General features: G+C 54.9%; 2 protein-coding genes across 5 annotated transcripts; one reads left to right on the top strand and one right to left on the bottom strand.

Annotated features, from left to right (window-relative positions):
- Positions 1-237: 237 nt before the first annotated feature.
- On the top strand, positions 238-11,807 carry LOC145522984 (uncharacterized). 2 transcript variants are annotated; one of them, XM_081532441.1, is made up of 6 exons: positions 242-6,273; positions 6,389-6,488; positions 7,359-7,428; positions 7,763-7,866; positions 10,549-10,619; positions 11,584-11,807. In XM_081532441.1, exons 2-6 carry the CDS (start codon positions 6,483-6,485, stop codon positions 11,675-11,677), a joined length of 345 nt encoding a protein of 114 aa, XP_081388567.1. In that variant the 5' UTR covers positions 242-6,273; positions 6,389-6,482; the 3' UTR covers positions 11,678-11,807. The 2 variants fall into 2 exon arrangements, 1 of the variants encoding a protein (XP_081388567.1); XR_014066288.1 differs by lacking the exons at positions 10,549-10,619; positions 11,584-11,807 and adding an exon at positions 8,172-8,574 and having other exon boundaries at positions 238-6,277; positions 6,396-6,488.
- Positions 1,993-8,321, bottom strand: SLC25A45 (solute carrier family 25 member 45). Of its 3 annotated transcripts, XM_081532436.1 has the most exons (6): positions 7,783-8,321; positions 6,736-6,779; positions 6,477-6,548; positions 5,978-6,163; positions 3,583-3,841; positions 1,993-3,441 (listed from the first exon to the last, which is right to left on the bottom strand). In XM_081532436.1, the coding sequence occupies exons 1-6, from the start codon at positions 7,817-7,819 to the stop codon at positions 3,173-3,175; spliced, it is 867 nt and encodes a 288-aa protein (XP_081388562.1). In that variant the 5' UTR covers positions 7,820-8,321; the 3' UTR covers positions 1,993-3,172. The 3 variants fall into 3 exon arrangements, with proteins under 3 accessions (XP_081388562.1, XP_081388563.1, XP_081388564.1); XM_081532437.1 differs by lacking the exon at positions 6,477-6,548 and having other exon boundaries at positions 7,783-7,819; XM_081532438.1 differs by lacking the exon at positions 5,978-6,163 and having other exon boundaries at positions 3,173-3,441; positions 7,783-7,819.
- Positions 11,808-13,566: the final 1,759 nt, after the last annotated feature.

The raw sequence follows: 13,566 nt of genomic DNA, 5'->3' as shown, positions 1-13,566 counted from the left end.
GAAAAAAAGTCAAAAGAGAATTTTGGAAATTTTATCATTATTAGTTTTTTTGAAGCTGTGTGATTCTGTTTTATTTTTTATTTTTTGGCTGCACCACACAGCATGTGGGGTCTTAGTCCCCTAACCAGGAATCAAACCTGCGCCCCCTGCATTGGAAGTGCTGAAGCTAAACCACTGGACCACTAAGGAAGTCCCAAAAAAAGCATTTTTAAATTTTCTTCTCTTGCTAACTGGTGAGATGGTGGGAAATGACAAACTGCAGAGGACCACTCTGACCTCCTTGCCCCGTTTCTAAGAACCACCTCCTCTTTCACATGCATGCTGTTTGCTCCCTCTGAACCAGCCACCGACTCCCCTGAGAAGTTCCAATGACTACTCCCCAACACTGCAGTGTCTGGCCTAAAATCCCTGACACTGCAGTGATCCTGGAGATCTTGGACTGGCCACTTGGGCTCAAGGACAGACCAGTTAGAAGGGATCTCAGAGGAAACTGGGGCACAGAAAGGGCACTGGCTGCCTCAGACAGACCCTGTTTTTCCACACCAGGAACATGGGCTTCCTCAATCGGTGTGAGAGTTGAGGCCACCAGAACTGGAGTTCAAGTCACCAGAGTGACAACTTCCTCAGCTTGAAAAGGTGGTGCGTTTCTTTCCTTAGAAGCATCCAGAGCACCATCTCTTAAACTTTAGCCTGGAAAGGTCCATATAGCCGAAGCTATGGCTTTTCCACTAATCACGTATGGATGTGAAAGCTAGACAATAGAAAAAGGCTGAGTGTCAAAGAATTGATGCTTTTTAACTGTGGTGTTGGAGAAGACTCTTGAGAGATCAAACCAGTCAATCCCAAAGGGAGTAAACCCTGGATATCCATTGGAAGGACTGATGCTGAAGCTGAAGCTCCAGTACTTTGGCTACCTGATGTGAAGAACCAACTCATTGGAAAAGACCTTGATGCTGGGAAAGATTGAAGGCAGAAGGAGAAGGGGGCGACAGAGGATGAGACAGTTAAATGGTGTCACCAATTCAATGCACATGAGTTTGAGCAAACTCCGGGAGATAATGAAGGACTGGGAAGCCTGGCGTGCTGCAGTTCATGGGACACAACTGAAAGTTGAACACAACTGAGCAACTGAACAACAACAAAAGATCACAGTGAGAGTTTTGTGCAACACTGATTCCTAGGCCCCAGTCTCAGAGATTCAGATTCCGTCAGTTCAGAGTGGGGCCTGGGACTCTGCCTTTCTAACCCCCTCTAGGAAGTCCTCTTGCTGCTGCTCCATGGACCATGCTGGGATCACCCCTGACCTTACCCACTGTGTTAGTTCAGGTGAAGGCTAAAGAGATGTCAGAATGCAGCACCCCAGGGTGGCCGGTCAGTAGTACTTGCTGAGTCCCTGGGTTCCAGGAGCCTCCTATATCCTCAGCAGCGGCCCCTATTTCCAGCCAACAGTGAGGAAACTCCTCTGAAGCAAGCGATGGGCAATTTGCACACGTTCCTTCTGCTCACATGTCGCTAACAAGAACCCAAGCAGCAGTCCCCACCGAGGGGAACAGAGCCTCACAAGCGGCAGCGTGCCGAGAGGCCACGCTGTGAGGAGGGAAGAAGGGAGGAGTGCTTAGGGTACCGTCTGCCACCCGTGACATACGATCCCGTAAACAAGAGCTCCAAAGAGCATATGGGGAGGTCGAGTCTGGCTGAATCTGAGCTTAGGTGTCTCCTGGGAGACTGTCACAAGCCCCAGGCAGAGCAGGGTAGCAGAGCAACTGGGCTCTGGAGGTGGAGGCTCAGATGCGTGCAAGTGAGCTGTGTAAAGCAGCAGCCGTGCGACCTGGGACCGGGGACACGCTGTCTCTGAGCCAAGGCCACCTCCTGTGTAAACCGTGGTGATAACACTGTGATTGTCTTTATACGGGGCCCCAGTAAACGGCAGGAATCCCAGGCGTTCAGGTCACCATGCAGGGGGAAGGGGGCCCTGGTTGATCTCAGACTAGATTAGGATGAATGCTCACTTTATTTGCCAATTAAGTGAACCCTTTCAACTAGTTTTTAATTCCCCTTTAGCAATAGAGATGGTGAAGAAAACAAGTTGCCTCGATGGGAGTAGGCAAGGCAGACACTGCTCTGCGGGAGACCCCAAGAGGGACCGGGCAAGGGGATCTCTCAGTGGAAGCCAGTAAGAGGGTGCCAGGGGGCAGGGACGTGGTGGTCGGAGTGGCAGACGGAGGTTGGGAGTGCACTTCATTTCACAAGGATTTATCAGGCTCCTTCAAGCATGGGGCTCCGTGCTGGGAAACGACCAGAAATATGACCCTTGACTTCAAGGAGCACCCAGTCTAATTGGGAAGCCGAGAAGCAAACCCGCAACCATGATTAAGTACAGGCCAAGGCTGTGATCAAGGCATGGGGATGAGCAGAAAGGTCTGGAAACTCCAGAGTCAGTTCCGGGCAGGGGGAGGCAAGCCGAGGAAGACTCCAGGAGGACAGCTCCAGGTTGGAGCTGGCTCAGCCCCGGGATGGGGGAGTCAGCCTGCAAGTACTGCCCACTGCTGGCTGAGAGGAAAGGAACGTTCTAGGTGGGAGGTGATGAGAGAGTACAGGCTTGTTCAGGGACCTCAAGCAGGACTGGGCTGCTGAGAAGGGAGGGAGAGGAAAGCTGGGGTCAGGGGGGAGGAGGGGGCTTTTTCCTGAAGGTGACGGAGTCACTGAAGGATTCTGGACTAGAGGAGGCATAAAGGCTACCCTCAAGTCTTGCAGGGAGAGGTTTGAAGGGAAGTGAGGTGGGGGGCCAATGAGGATCTCCTCGCTGGAATCCAGGGAGGGTGGTTAGCACCAGGCAGCTCTTAAAGGGGCGAAGTCACGACGGGGGCCAGAATGTCACCAGCACTGCTGGCTCTGAGTTTACTTCTCAGATTCAGGAAGCAAAGGAATCAGGGCACGTGATGCTGAGAGGCCCCGGGCCAGCCTTGGACTTTGGGGAGGAGTGGGGCGCCAGGGATCCCAGGCCTCCTGGTCCCACGCCGTCCCCTAGCCCCATCTGGTCTGAGCACTGGAGGTGACTTGATAAAGTCACCCTCTGCATCAGACCCATGAGCCGGTGCTCTCAGCTTGGCCTCCAGTCTGGGCAGGTGGGCGGTGGTCCCGCCAGGGAGCTGCTGGAGTCGCCCAGCCCGGCTCACCCCCAGGAGAGGAGGAGGTACTCGTAGCTGAAGAAGGTGACAGCGTTGACCGGAAAGGCGCGGGCACTGTTGATGGTGAGCCCCCGGAAGAAGACCCCCAGTCCTTCCTGCCGGGCGCTGCTCACCATGCAGTCCAACAGCCCCCCGTAGGCTCTCTGCTTCAGCCCCGCCATCTGCATCCGGGACTTGATCACGTCTAACGGGGTGGCAGCGGCCCAGGAGGTGATGCCGGCAAAGCCCCCTGCTACCAGCACTGTGCCTGAGCCTGGGGAAGAGGAATGGGGAAGTATTCAGCTGAGGAACGAAACATGCCCCCATCCACAGTCTCCCTGCCCGTCCTCCAGGGCACAGCTGCTCCCCTTACCTCCCTCCTCTCTCCCCCCCCCTCTCCCGCCACTTCACTCACTGGGGTTCCCGCCGTCCGGAGTGAATTGGCGACACAGCCATTCGTAGGTGACGAAATAGATTCCCAGGGTGGGGGTGTCCCTCAGGGTCAGGGCCCAGGCTCCCCGGAACAGCCCCCGGGGCCCCTCGGCCTGGAAGATGGAGGCTGCACAGTGCACGGGCCCCCGGTACCGGGGTGGGGGGCTCCCCGGCGTCGCCCTGGGCTCCGTCTGGTTTTGCAGCCGGACTTTGATGAGATCGAAAGGAGCCAAGCAGTAGGCCTGTAGGAAAGCAAGCACGAAGGGCCTGGGTGGACCTTTGGACAAGAACAATCTGTCTGAGTTATCTTAACAGGAGAAAGGCAGCGAGCGGACAGGGCAGCATCTTTCTGCAGGACCTCACGGGCTCCCGTGACCTCTCTCAGCCTCTCTAACACTCAGTGGGGAATGGGCCAGAGCCCCCTCCCTTACCATCAGACCCCTGACAGCAAGGAGCCCTGCCCATCCCCTTGGCCAAACTTACTGACATACCCATGGCGCTAAAGAAAGAGTTCCCTAGCGGGCCAGTGCTTAGGACTCGGTACTTTCATTGCCATGGCTGGGGTTCAAAGAAAACAAAAAGAGAATTCCGTCTGTGCCCACAAAACAGCAAGGGATGGACCCCTTCCCAAGGATAAAGAGGTCACCTCGATAGTGTTGGGGACTCAACTTCATAGACTCCTCTGGCCTCACCCCCTGCCAGATGCCTCTCAGGGGCCCCTGGCGGGGAAATATACATCGCAAAGCCCCAGACTCTAGCGTCCCAAGAAGGTGGGTGACAGGGTGGGATCTGAGGGTCCTTGAACTCGATGGCTGAGGCAGACCAGACAGATCTGGGGCAACATTGGTGCTGGGGGCTCGGAGGGAAGGGAGGGGCCAAGATGTGAGTCAGGGATGCAACTAGGGCAAGTTCAGGTGAGGACTGAGGTCCCAGCTGGGGTTAGCACATCATTTCTGGACTTGGGTGTTTTTTGGGTTTTTTTTGTGGAAGTCACACAAAGTCCTCAGCCCTGGAGATGGCTGATGGCAGCCGGTGGAGGCTGCAAGGTTGGCTCTGGTGGTGATCTTTAGAGGGTGGCAGTTGGCTTACTTCCTCCCCCGCAGGAAGGGCCATGGGCTGGGATCCCTCCCTGTGAGAAGGTGCTGTGATGTCACCCTCCCAGCAGAGCCCAAGGGCTGTACTGAGCTGAGGGCTACCCTGGGGGGTGGGTCCCTGGGGGTGAAGACATGGCTGGCCCAAAGGCAGGGTGGCAGGGAGGGGAGGGCTAGGGCCCCTGCCCTCCCCACTCTGTGCCCGCAGGGGCCGTGGGGATGTTGGACACTGTGTCAGTCTTAGCCAAGTCAAACGCCACTTTTGTACTCAAGAGGTTGTCATTCCCTGCTCTATGTGAACCAGAGTCTTCCTCCCCATCTCCATGCAAAATATACATTTTTGGCTTCAAGATGGAAAACAGAGCCTTGGGCTTGGTGGTAAATGGAGCTTCACGTGGTCCCTAGACCCTGTCCCCATCAGTGACCTGACAGTCCCTAGTTCTGCCATCTGTTTTGCTTTCTGAGGAACCAGAGAGGAGGGGGATGGAGGAGCTGGGCCCGGCTGAGCCTAAATCAGGCCACTTGGCCTGGGGGCTCACTCTCTTCCTTGTTTTTGCGGGGTGCAGGTGTCAGGGTTTGGGAAATATGCAAGCATGAACCCCGCACTAGGGGCAGAAGCAAAGCCAGGACCTTTCGGGTCTCATGAATTATTAATTCACTCAATGAGCCCCTGCCTCTGTTCTTTGTCCTTGCTCTCTGCCCTGCAGTGGACAGAGCATCAGGGCAGGTGTCAAGTAGAGGGTGACCTGGGGTACTAGCTGGAGGGGTGGTGGATCCAGGTGCACGCCCTCAGGCCCCTCCCTTAGCTGGGGTTCCCCCTGGTGCCCTCTCCCCTCCACCCCACCCCTCAAAACCCAGTACTCGAGCACCGAGAACAAAGACCAGAACCAAATGGTTAGTCACTTAATAATTAACACCCTGGACCTCTCCCAGTGAGATCTGTGGATGGGCCATGAGTGAGGATCAGAGATGGCAACAGACTCCCCTGAAGTGGGCACCAACGGCTGTCTTCTTGGCGCTGTCCCCCCCCCTCGCCCCAGCTCTCTCGCCCCTTTGCTCCTTCTGTTCTCCATGACTCTCGCCTCCAGACCTGCAGCCTAGAAGGCCACCGCTCAGCCAGGCCAGGTCCCAGGAGCAACCAGGAGCAGGCCATTTCCCCATCACTACTCATGTTCCCCTTGAGAAGGCCGGGGGTCTGCAGCTGTGGGTCACCAGAGGCAGGTTGGAGGGAAAGGAGTGAACTGATCATCACTATGCAAGTGTGTGTGCACCTGTGCACCCCCTCACCTGCAGGAACCCCCCGGTGCAGCCGGCTATGAAGACATGTGTGTAGCTAGGCGGCTGGGCCCGCCGCTCCTGGTGGGAGGTGGCCGTCAGTGCCAGCAGGGCGTTGCTGTAGACCCCAAACAGGACAGAGTTGACCACAGCTATGCTGGCGATGGGAAAACTCATCCCCTTGAAGAAGCCCAGGAGCTGCAGAGACATGGTGCGAGCTGGTGGGGGCTCTAGGAGCCTCCCCTTGGCCCTTTCCAGGCCTGGCACGGCCTCCTCTAGCTGGGAACCACTCCTGAGTCTGACCACAGGCAGGTAGAGGCCGGCGAAGGCTGGGGATGGCCTCAGCTTCACTTTGGGGGCGCGAAGCTACTGCTCAGCCCACCCCCGGTGGCCCCAGATTTGGGTCTTCTTTCTCTCTTCCAGGGGACAGAGCCCTGCTGGGGAAGAAGGAAGCTGGCCCCGACCGCCCGGAGGCCTCCCACCCCCAAATCCCCCAACACAGGCCACCCACCGACTCATGGCGGTAAGTCTTGACCATACAGTCAATGATGCCCCGGTATGTGGTCTGGGTCTGCAACCGCACCTGGACAGGGAGGACAGAGCAGGCGGGCAGGCCGAGCGTACAGCTGGCTCATCCCTCGGGCCCTTTGGGTAGGATGCCAGCAGGGTGGGAGAGGCGGAGAGAACCTCCGCGAGCCAGGCCCTGCTCTCTCCCTGATGTCTTGTTCAGGCGACATCTTTCCTTCCTTGGGCACCTCCCCTAGACTCACCTTCACAGTGTCAAAGGGGTGTCCCAGGACCAAGCCCAGAGCTCCTGTGGGGACAATAAGGTGCTATGAATGAGGCCCCTTGGGCTGGGCTGAGGAAGCCAGGGTGTGCCAGCGGGGAACGAGATTCAGGCCGGAGGAAGGGGGACAGGGCCCACCTGCCAGACTCCAAAGAAATGCCAGTTGCCCCCTGGCACCTTCCTCCATGCCAGGCACTGGGCAGGGAAAGTGTGGGGACCAGAGAGAGAGAGCCTGGCCCTGCCCAGAGGACGCACACGTGGAGGGGAGGAGCCAACCCCAGACACACAGGGTCTTGGCCCATCTGGACTTGACCCCCGAGCATCCTGCTGACTCGTCTAACTGGGGGACTCCAGGGCTCTGGCCTCCCTTCGGCTCACAACTGCTGTCGGTTGCAGGGCCTTGGTCCAGGCCCCGCCCTCCCAGTGCTTTGCCCTGGCAGTGCAGAGTCAGGGGCCCTGAGAGGATGCCTGCTAGCACCAGGAGGGCCCAGCCCCCCCAGCATCTTCCCACCTCCTGGTCTTGCTCTATTTAGCAGAAGCTGGTTCTGGAGCTTCAGGGAGGTCACAGCCCTGGAAGGCGAGTTCTGACGTCTCTTTCTCCCAAAGGGGAATGTCACTCAGAAGCTGGGCTGGGGCGACAGCACAGCTGCCCTCAGGGCTCACAGCCCATTGCCAGGTAGGACAGAGGTCCAAAGCAGAATGCAGGACAGCGGGTGATGTCAAGGGTGAACTGTCCTTCTGGGCCCTGGAGAATGGAGCTGGCGGTGCAGGTGAGTCTGGGAGAGCGGTCCCACCCCTGACAGGTGTCCAGGGGGTGGGGGGCAGCCTGGGGCTTGGCAGTAGCCCCCACCCACTGCACCTTTCTCTCTTTGCCCCTCGGGCAACTCCCAGGAGGCCCAGGGACGGCTGGTTCTGGGCACTCCCAGGCCACCAGGACTTTGGCTTCAGCTCCTCTCAGGTCACCCACCTTCCCCAGGAAGAGTGACCTGCAATTGGCATTGATATGACAGAGGGAAGAAAAGTGTCTCACCGGAGATCCAGCCGGCCACAAACTCCTCCGCGGGCATGTCTGGCAGGGGCGGGCACAGGTGGCTCCAGCAGAGAAGACGCTGGTGTAAGTGTAATTCTACCCTCCCCGGACCCTGGACTGATAATCTGCTACTAATATTTAACCCTGGGTGAGGGCCGGGTGCCAAGACCTCAGGGGACCAGGACAGGGAGCCAGCCAGCTCTAGAGATGTGCAGAGTGTGAGAGCTCACAGGGCAGGGAGGATGGCCCACCGTGGCCTGAGCCCCCTGACAGCCAGCAAGGGCCTCGTAGTGTGACCAGGCCCGGCAGCCGGGCTTGGGCCCTGGTAGGGTCCCTCCAGGGCTGCCTCAGTGGACAAGGATCTAAGGAGCTGTCCCCCCTCGGCCCAGCTCCTGCTCACCCCCTGGCCCTCCACAGCAGGCTGCTCACCCCAGCCGGGGTAGGTGGGGCCTGGCCATCAGGAGCCAGGCCCAGCTGAGAGGAGTGACTCACCAGGGCCGGAAGCCGCCTTCTCCGAGGAATGTTTACCACTGACTCCCCAACATGTGTCAGAAACAGCCTCCCTCGCCTTCTCCTCCCGGAGCCTCTTTCCCAGGGCAGAGCTGGGGACTTGGTGTACAAAGGGGGTGTGTGTGTCTCTCTGCCTGGGGTGACCAGGCTATGACTGCCCGCTTCTCTGTGGACAAGAACCCAAGCCAACAGGCCAGGGACCGGAATCCCTGTCTTCCTCTCTGCTTCCTTAAACCTACTTCCCCTGCTGCCAGTTCACTAAACGAATGCTTGCTCCAATTACCCTCTTGCTCTGTTATGAGCTGTGCCGTGCTAAGTCACATTAGTCGTGTCCGACTCTTTGTGACCCCATGGACTGTAGCCCACCAGGCTTCTCTGTCCATGGGGTTTTCCAGGCAAGAATACTGGAGTGGGTTCCCATTTCCTCCTCCAGGGGATCTTCCCAACCCAGGGATCCAACCAGCGCCTCTTAGTTCTCCTGCACTGGCAGGCAGGTTCTTTACCACTAGCGCCACCTGGAAAGGCCCAAAACACACACGCTTTGTTTTGAAAATGCTATTTTGTATCGTTTAAAACTGTGTTGCCACTTTGAAAATGTGTTGCCACTTGGCCCTACACCAGATACTAACACAGCATTGTAAATCGACTATGCTGTTGTTGTTCAGTCCATAAGACTTGTCCCACTCTTTGTGGGACACGCCAGGCTTCCTTGTCCTTAACTATCTCCCAGAGTTTGCTCAAACTCATGTACATTGAGTCGGTGAAGCCATCCAAGCCATCTCATTCTCTGTCACCCCTTTCTCCTCCTGCCCTCAATCTTACCCAGCATCAGGATCTTTTCCAATAAATAAACTATACTTTGACTTAAAAAATTGTGTTGCCTCTATAAATCAGATGATTACTCGTAGGTCATGTTTTCCATAAGTGTCTGGTACTTTGATTTTTCCTACTCTGTCATCTCTCTCTGCCCTACAAGGTGAGACATGTACATGGAATGACAGCACGGGGTTTGGCATCGTCTAAACAGAGTTCCAGTCTCAGCTGCCCCGGCCAGCAAGATGATCTGGCCAGGCACGTGCATTTTGAGGATCTCTTGTCTCACGTCATTTGGGAGGCTTGGGAGGTCATCAAAGGGGGTTTCCAGGTGTTGGTGTTGTCGACAAAAATAATCAACAACAATCTATAATAAGAATTGAAATGAGTTTTATTTGAGCCAAACAGAGGACTATACCCCAGAAGACAGCCTCAGATAACCCTGAGGAACAGTTCCAGAGAAGCATGGTTTTCAGCACAGTTTTTTGTCTGATCAGAAAAAGATTCATCTAGTCTTTGGTTTGGTTTTTTTCAGTGGTCATGTACGGATGTGAGAGTTGGACCATAAAGAAGGCTGAGTGCTGAAGAATTGATGCTTTTGAACTGTGGTGTTGGAGAAGACTCCTGAGAGTCCCTTGAACAGCAGGGAGATCCAACCAGTCAATCCTAGAGGAAATCAACCCTGGATATTCATAGGAAGGACTGATGTTGAAGTTGAAACTCCAATACTTTGGCCATCTGATGCAAACAACTGACTCATTGGAAAAGACCCTGATGCTGGGAAAGATTGAGGGCAGGAGGAGAAGGGGGTGACAGAGGATAAAATGGTTGGATGGCATCACTGACTGAATGGACATGAGTTTGAGCAAACTCCAGGAGATGGTGAGCGACAGAGAAGCCTGGCTTCTGCTCTGCTGCACTTCACGACGTCACAAAGAGTCAGACAAGACTTAACAACTGAACAACGACAAGAACAAAGAACATCAAGCAAATCAGTGATATATTCCTTCAAAGTTTCAGAAAAACAAATCAGCACAAACATAGCAAGCCAATATGGCCTTGGTGCCTGGGAAGGGTGTTTTATCATTGAAGGAGCACCAGCGTTGGTGTCCCAGGAAGAGGGGCATTTCATCTTTACTTTTAAGATGGACATTCTTTTTTTTTTTTTTTCCTGGCTGCCCAGCATGTGGGATCTTAGTTCCCTGACCAGGGATTGAAACCGCGCCCCCTGCAGTGGAAGCCCAGAGTCTTAACCGCTAGACTGCCAGGGAAGTCCCTTTACATGGACGTTCTTTACTTCTGGTCAATAATTAAAGCAAATCTACTGTGTATGTTTGATAGGCCACAAACAGGCTGTTCTATTTAGCATCAAATTCAAGTTAACTCATGTATAAACCAGAATGACTTCCCCACGTCTCAATAAATGAATATTCCTTTTTTCAGTGTCCCCACATCAGGACCACATCATCCAGGGTCATGTTTCTGTCTGTTGATCTCACGTGTATTCCTATGTGGTAAGCCAGGAAGACAGCAGTGGTGGGGATGTGGTTGGGCAGACCCGTGGATGCAGGCAAGGTGCTGACTGCAGTTTGACTGCAAACCCGGAGGAATATGCATTAGGAGAGCATGGGGGCACTCCGATGGAACACGTGCTTCACATTGACAAAACATGAAATATTCTGTCAGAGTTCTATTCTCAGAAATGTTGGGCAGTTGGGGCCTGGGGGTGGAGGTTGAGGAGAAAGGGGTCTTCTCTCAAGGGCACGGAGACCCCGGGCTTATGAGTCACTGCCCAGAGAAAGCTGTGATGGCCCCAAAGGTGGCCCCAACCCCTGGAGTTGCCTGGACACCTCCTTTTCTCTCTACCTCACCACCGTTCCATGAGGAAACGCGTTCATAGTACCTCCAAAACACCCTGTGTCCAATCCCTTGTTAGCTCCCCCACTGCTTCTGCCCTGGCCCCAAACCACCATCACCGCCACTTGGATACTTGCCCACAGCTGGCCTCCCTGCCCCCACCGCATCCCTTCCACTTCCCCTTCCAGCCTATCCTCCACCAGCTGTCCAATGATGCAACTGAAATTGAAGTAGACCATGTCTCTCCCCTGCTCCACACCCTGCAATGGCCCCATCCTGCTCAGAGTCAAAACCAAAGCCTTGGGGACTTCCCCGGTGGTCCAGTGGCTAGGAATCCACCTTCTAGTGCAGGGGGACCGCGTTCGATCCCTGGTCGGGAAACCAGATACCACATGCCACAACTAAGACCCGTACAGCCAAATAAATAAATCTTTAAAAACAAAACAAAGCCTTCCAGGGACTTTCCTGGTGGTCCAGTGCTTAAGGCTCTGTGCTTTCACCCTAGGGGCCACTAAGATTCCCCCTCTATGCCTTGCATTGCAGCAAAAAAAGAGAAACCCAAAGCCTTCCTAGGCTCTAGGGCACCTCTGGTCACCCTGGCTTCCTTTTCTTCTTCCACAGGCTCCCGCCTCCAGCCTTCACACCGCTGCTCCCTCCTCCAGTTGGCCTCCTCTTGCTGGACTCAGACATCGCCTACGCAGTGAGCCTGCCCTGACTGGCTTGGTGAATGTTGTCATCTGCCCCACCTGCCCAGCATTCCCAGTGCCCCTTCCCTAGCCCAGCCTTCTCTTTCACTCATCACCTTCTGACACACTAAGCAATTAACTTGTCTGTCTGGGCAGGGATCTCTGGCTGTTTTGTTCCCTCATGTTATCTTAAAGGCTTAGAACTATGTGTGGTACAGCGTAGACAATGAATGAGATATGAATGAGCGGACAAGTCAGGGAAGAGCATTAGATAGCCCAGGGTCTCCAGTTCTCTCTCCCCATTTCCAAAGGGCCCCAAAGAATGTAAAGTTCCCAAACACCCCCTACCTGTCCCTCCAGATCTCTTTCAGCTCTTAGTTTCCCATCTGCCCGAGGACCAGTCCTGATGGTGCTTTTCCTCTCCTGCAGATGCCAAAGCAGAACGCATCCCCCCAACACTTTCTTGTGGGTGGACAGGTTCTAGGGAGCAGGGTTCCACCTCTGACCTCCTCCCCCTGGAACTATCCCGGGCTCCTTGGGCTGCCCCCAAAGACCTTCCCGAGCCCTGGTCCCTCACGGACGGCTGGGCTGTAATACTAGTTTTGCAGCTTGTTCTCTCCTGAGTGATGCTGGGTGATTCCTCTGTGGGCCTTTACTGTTTGCAAACAGGGACCAGCCCAGCAGATAGCTGAGTCTAAAAAGGCTATAAAGGCCATCAGGCTGCCTGTCTCTTCAGAATGGGCCCCACTCTGTTCTCTAAGCCCACCACACACCCCCAGCTCAAGGGAGACCCAGAGCCACTCCCCAGAGCCTTACAGAAGGGCCGCCCCACCCTCGGCTAGCTCTTCTCCAGTTCTCCAGCAAGGTCCACCAGGTTAACCCTAGGCCTGGCAGAGCAGAGCTTGGGTCTTGACATTCTCTAGCTCACAACCTCCAAAATGGCTTCACTGCCTGCCAACACCCCTCTCCGTGCCCCCCCTACATACTTCTACTCCTGGTGTTCATGCCATCTCTGACCCCCCCTGGGTGCCACCCCCCCTTCCCACCTGCTGCGCTGTTTGCTCAGGCCTTCCCTGGTGTCCTAACCATGCTCTTGCAGCTCTCACTACCTGGAATGTGTTTAGAAATCTCTTCCAGCACCCCTCCTCGCTGGACCTGGGTTCGTCTCTTCACCACCACCACACATACTGCCAGACATCAGCTTTGTTATTGAACCTTCTGATCCTGTTTTCTCATGAAATGGAAATCTGATGCTCGCCTCTTAGTGTCTTAGAAAGATTATAGCACTTAGAAAAGGATCTGGCACGTTTTCTATGCTCCACAAATGGCAGCTACCATTATTCTTATCAGCACTCACAGGGTCCCTGAGGTTGACATGAGGAAACACACATGAAAGGTCCTAGCACACAGTAGGTGCTCAGGAATTGAGGACCCTGTTCTTCCTGCTTTTGACATTTTCTAGCTCTTAAGGCAATTCTGTCACCTTATGGGGCTTTAAGGGCTTCCCAGGTGGCACAACTTGGGAGTTCCCTGGTGGTTCAGTGGTAAAGATTCTGCCTTCCAATGCAGAGGGTATGGATTCAATCCCTAGTCAGGCAACTAGATCCAGCATGCCACAGGGTGCAGCCAACGTTTTTAAAATAAGCAAACACAACACTGTAAATCAACTATACTTTGATTTTTAAAAATTTTTAATGCAAAAACAAAAACAAAAAAACATGCATCCTTCTTGGTGTTCTCTCTCCTCTGTCCCTCCACTCGCCAGTGAAACCATAACATAACCTTCCCGAGTCCAGGAGCCGTGTCTCACCCAGTCTCCACACCCTGCCCCTGCCCAAGCCCCACACCCCGGTAAGCACTCAAACACATTGAACTGTGTTCGCACTTCACCCCAGCCAGTTTAGGGAAGACATGGAGC

This window comes from Giraffa tippelskirchi, chromosome 10, assembly GCF_054371585.1.
Source record: "Giraffa tippelskirchi isolate mGirTip1 chromosome 10, T2T-mGirTip1v1.2.pri, whole genome shotgun sequence".
In the NCBI taxonomy this organism is placed as follows: domain Eukaryota; kingdom Metazoa; phylum Chordata; class Mammalia; order Artiodactyla; family Giraffidae; genus Giraffa; species Giraffa tippelskirchi.
The sequence above is the reverse complement of the archived record's forward strand: the minus strand, read 5'-3'. Positions and strand labels throughout refer to the sequence as shown.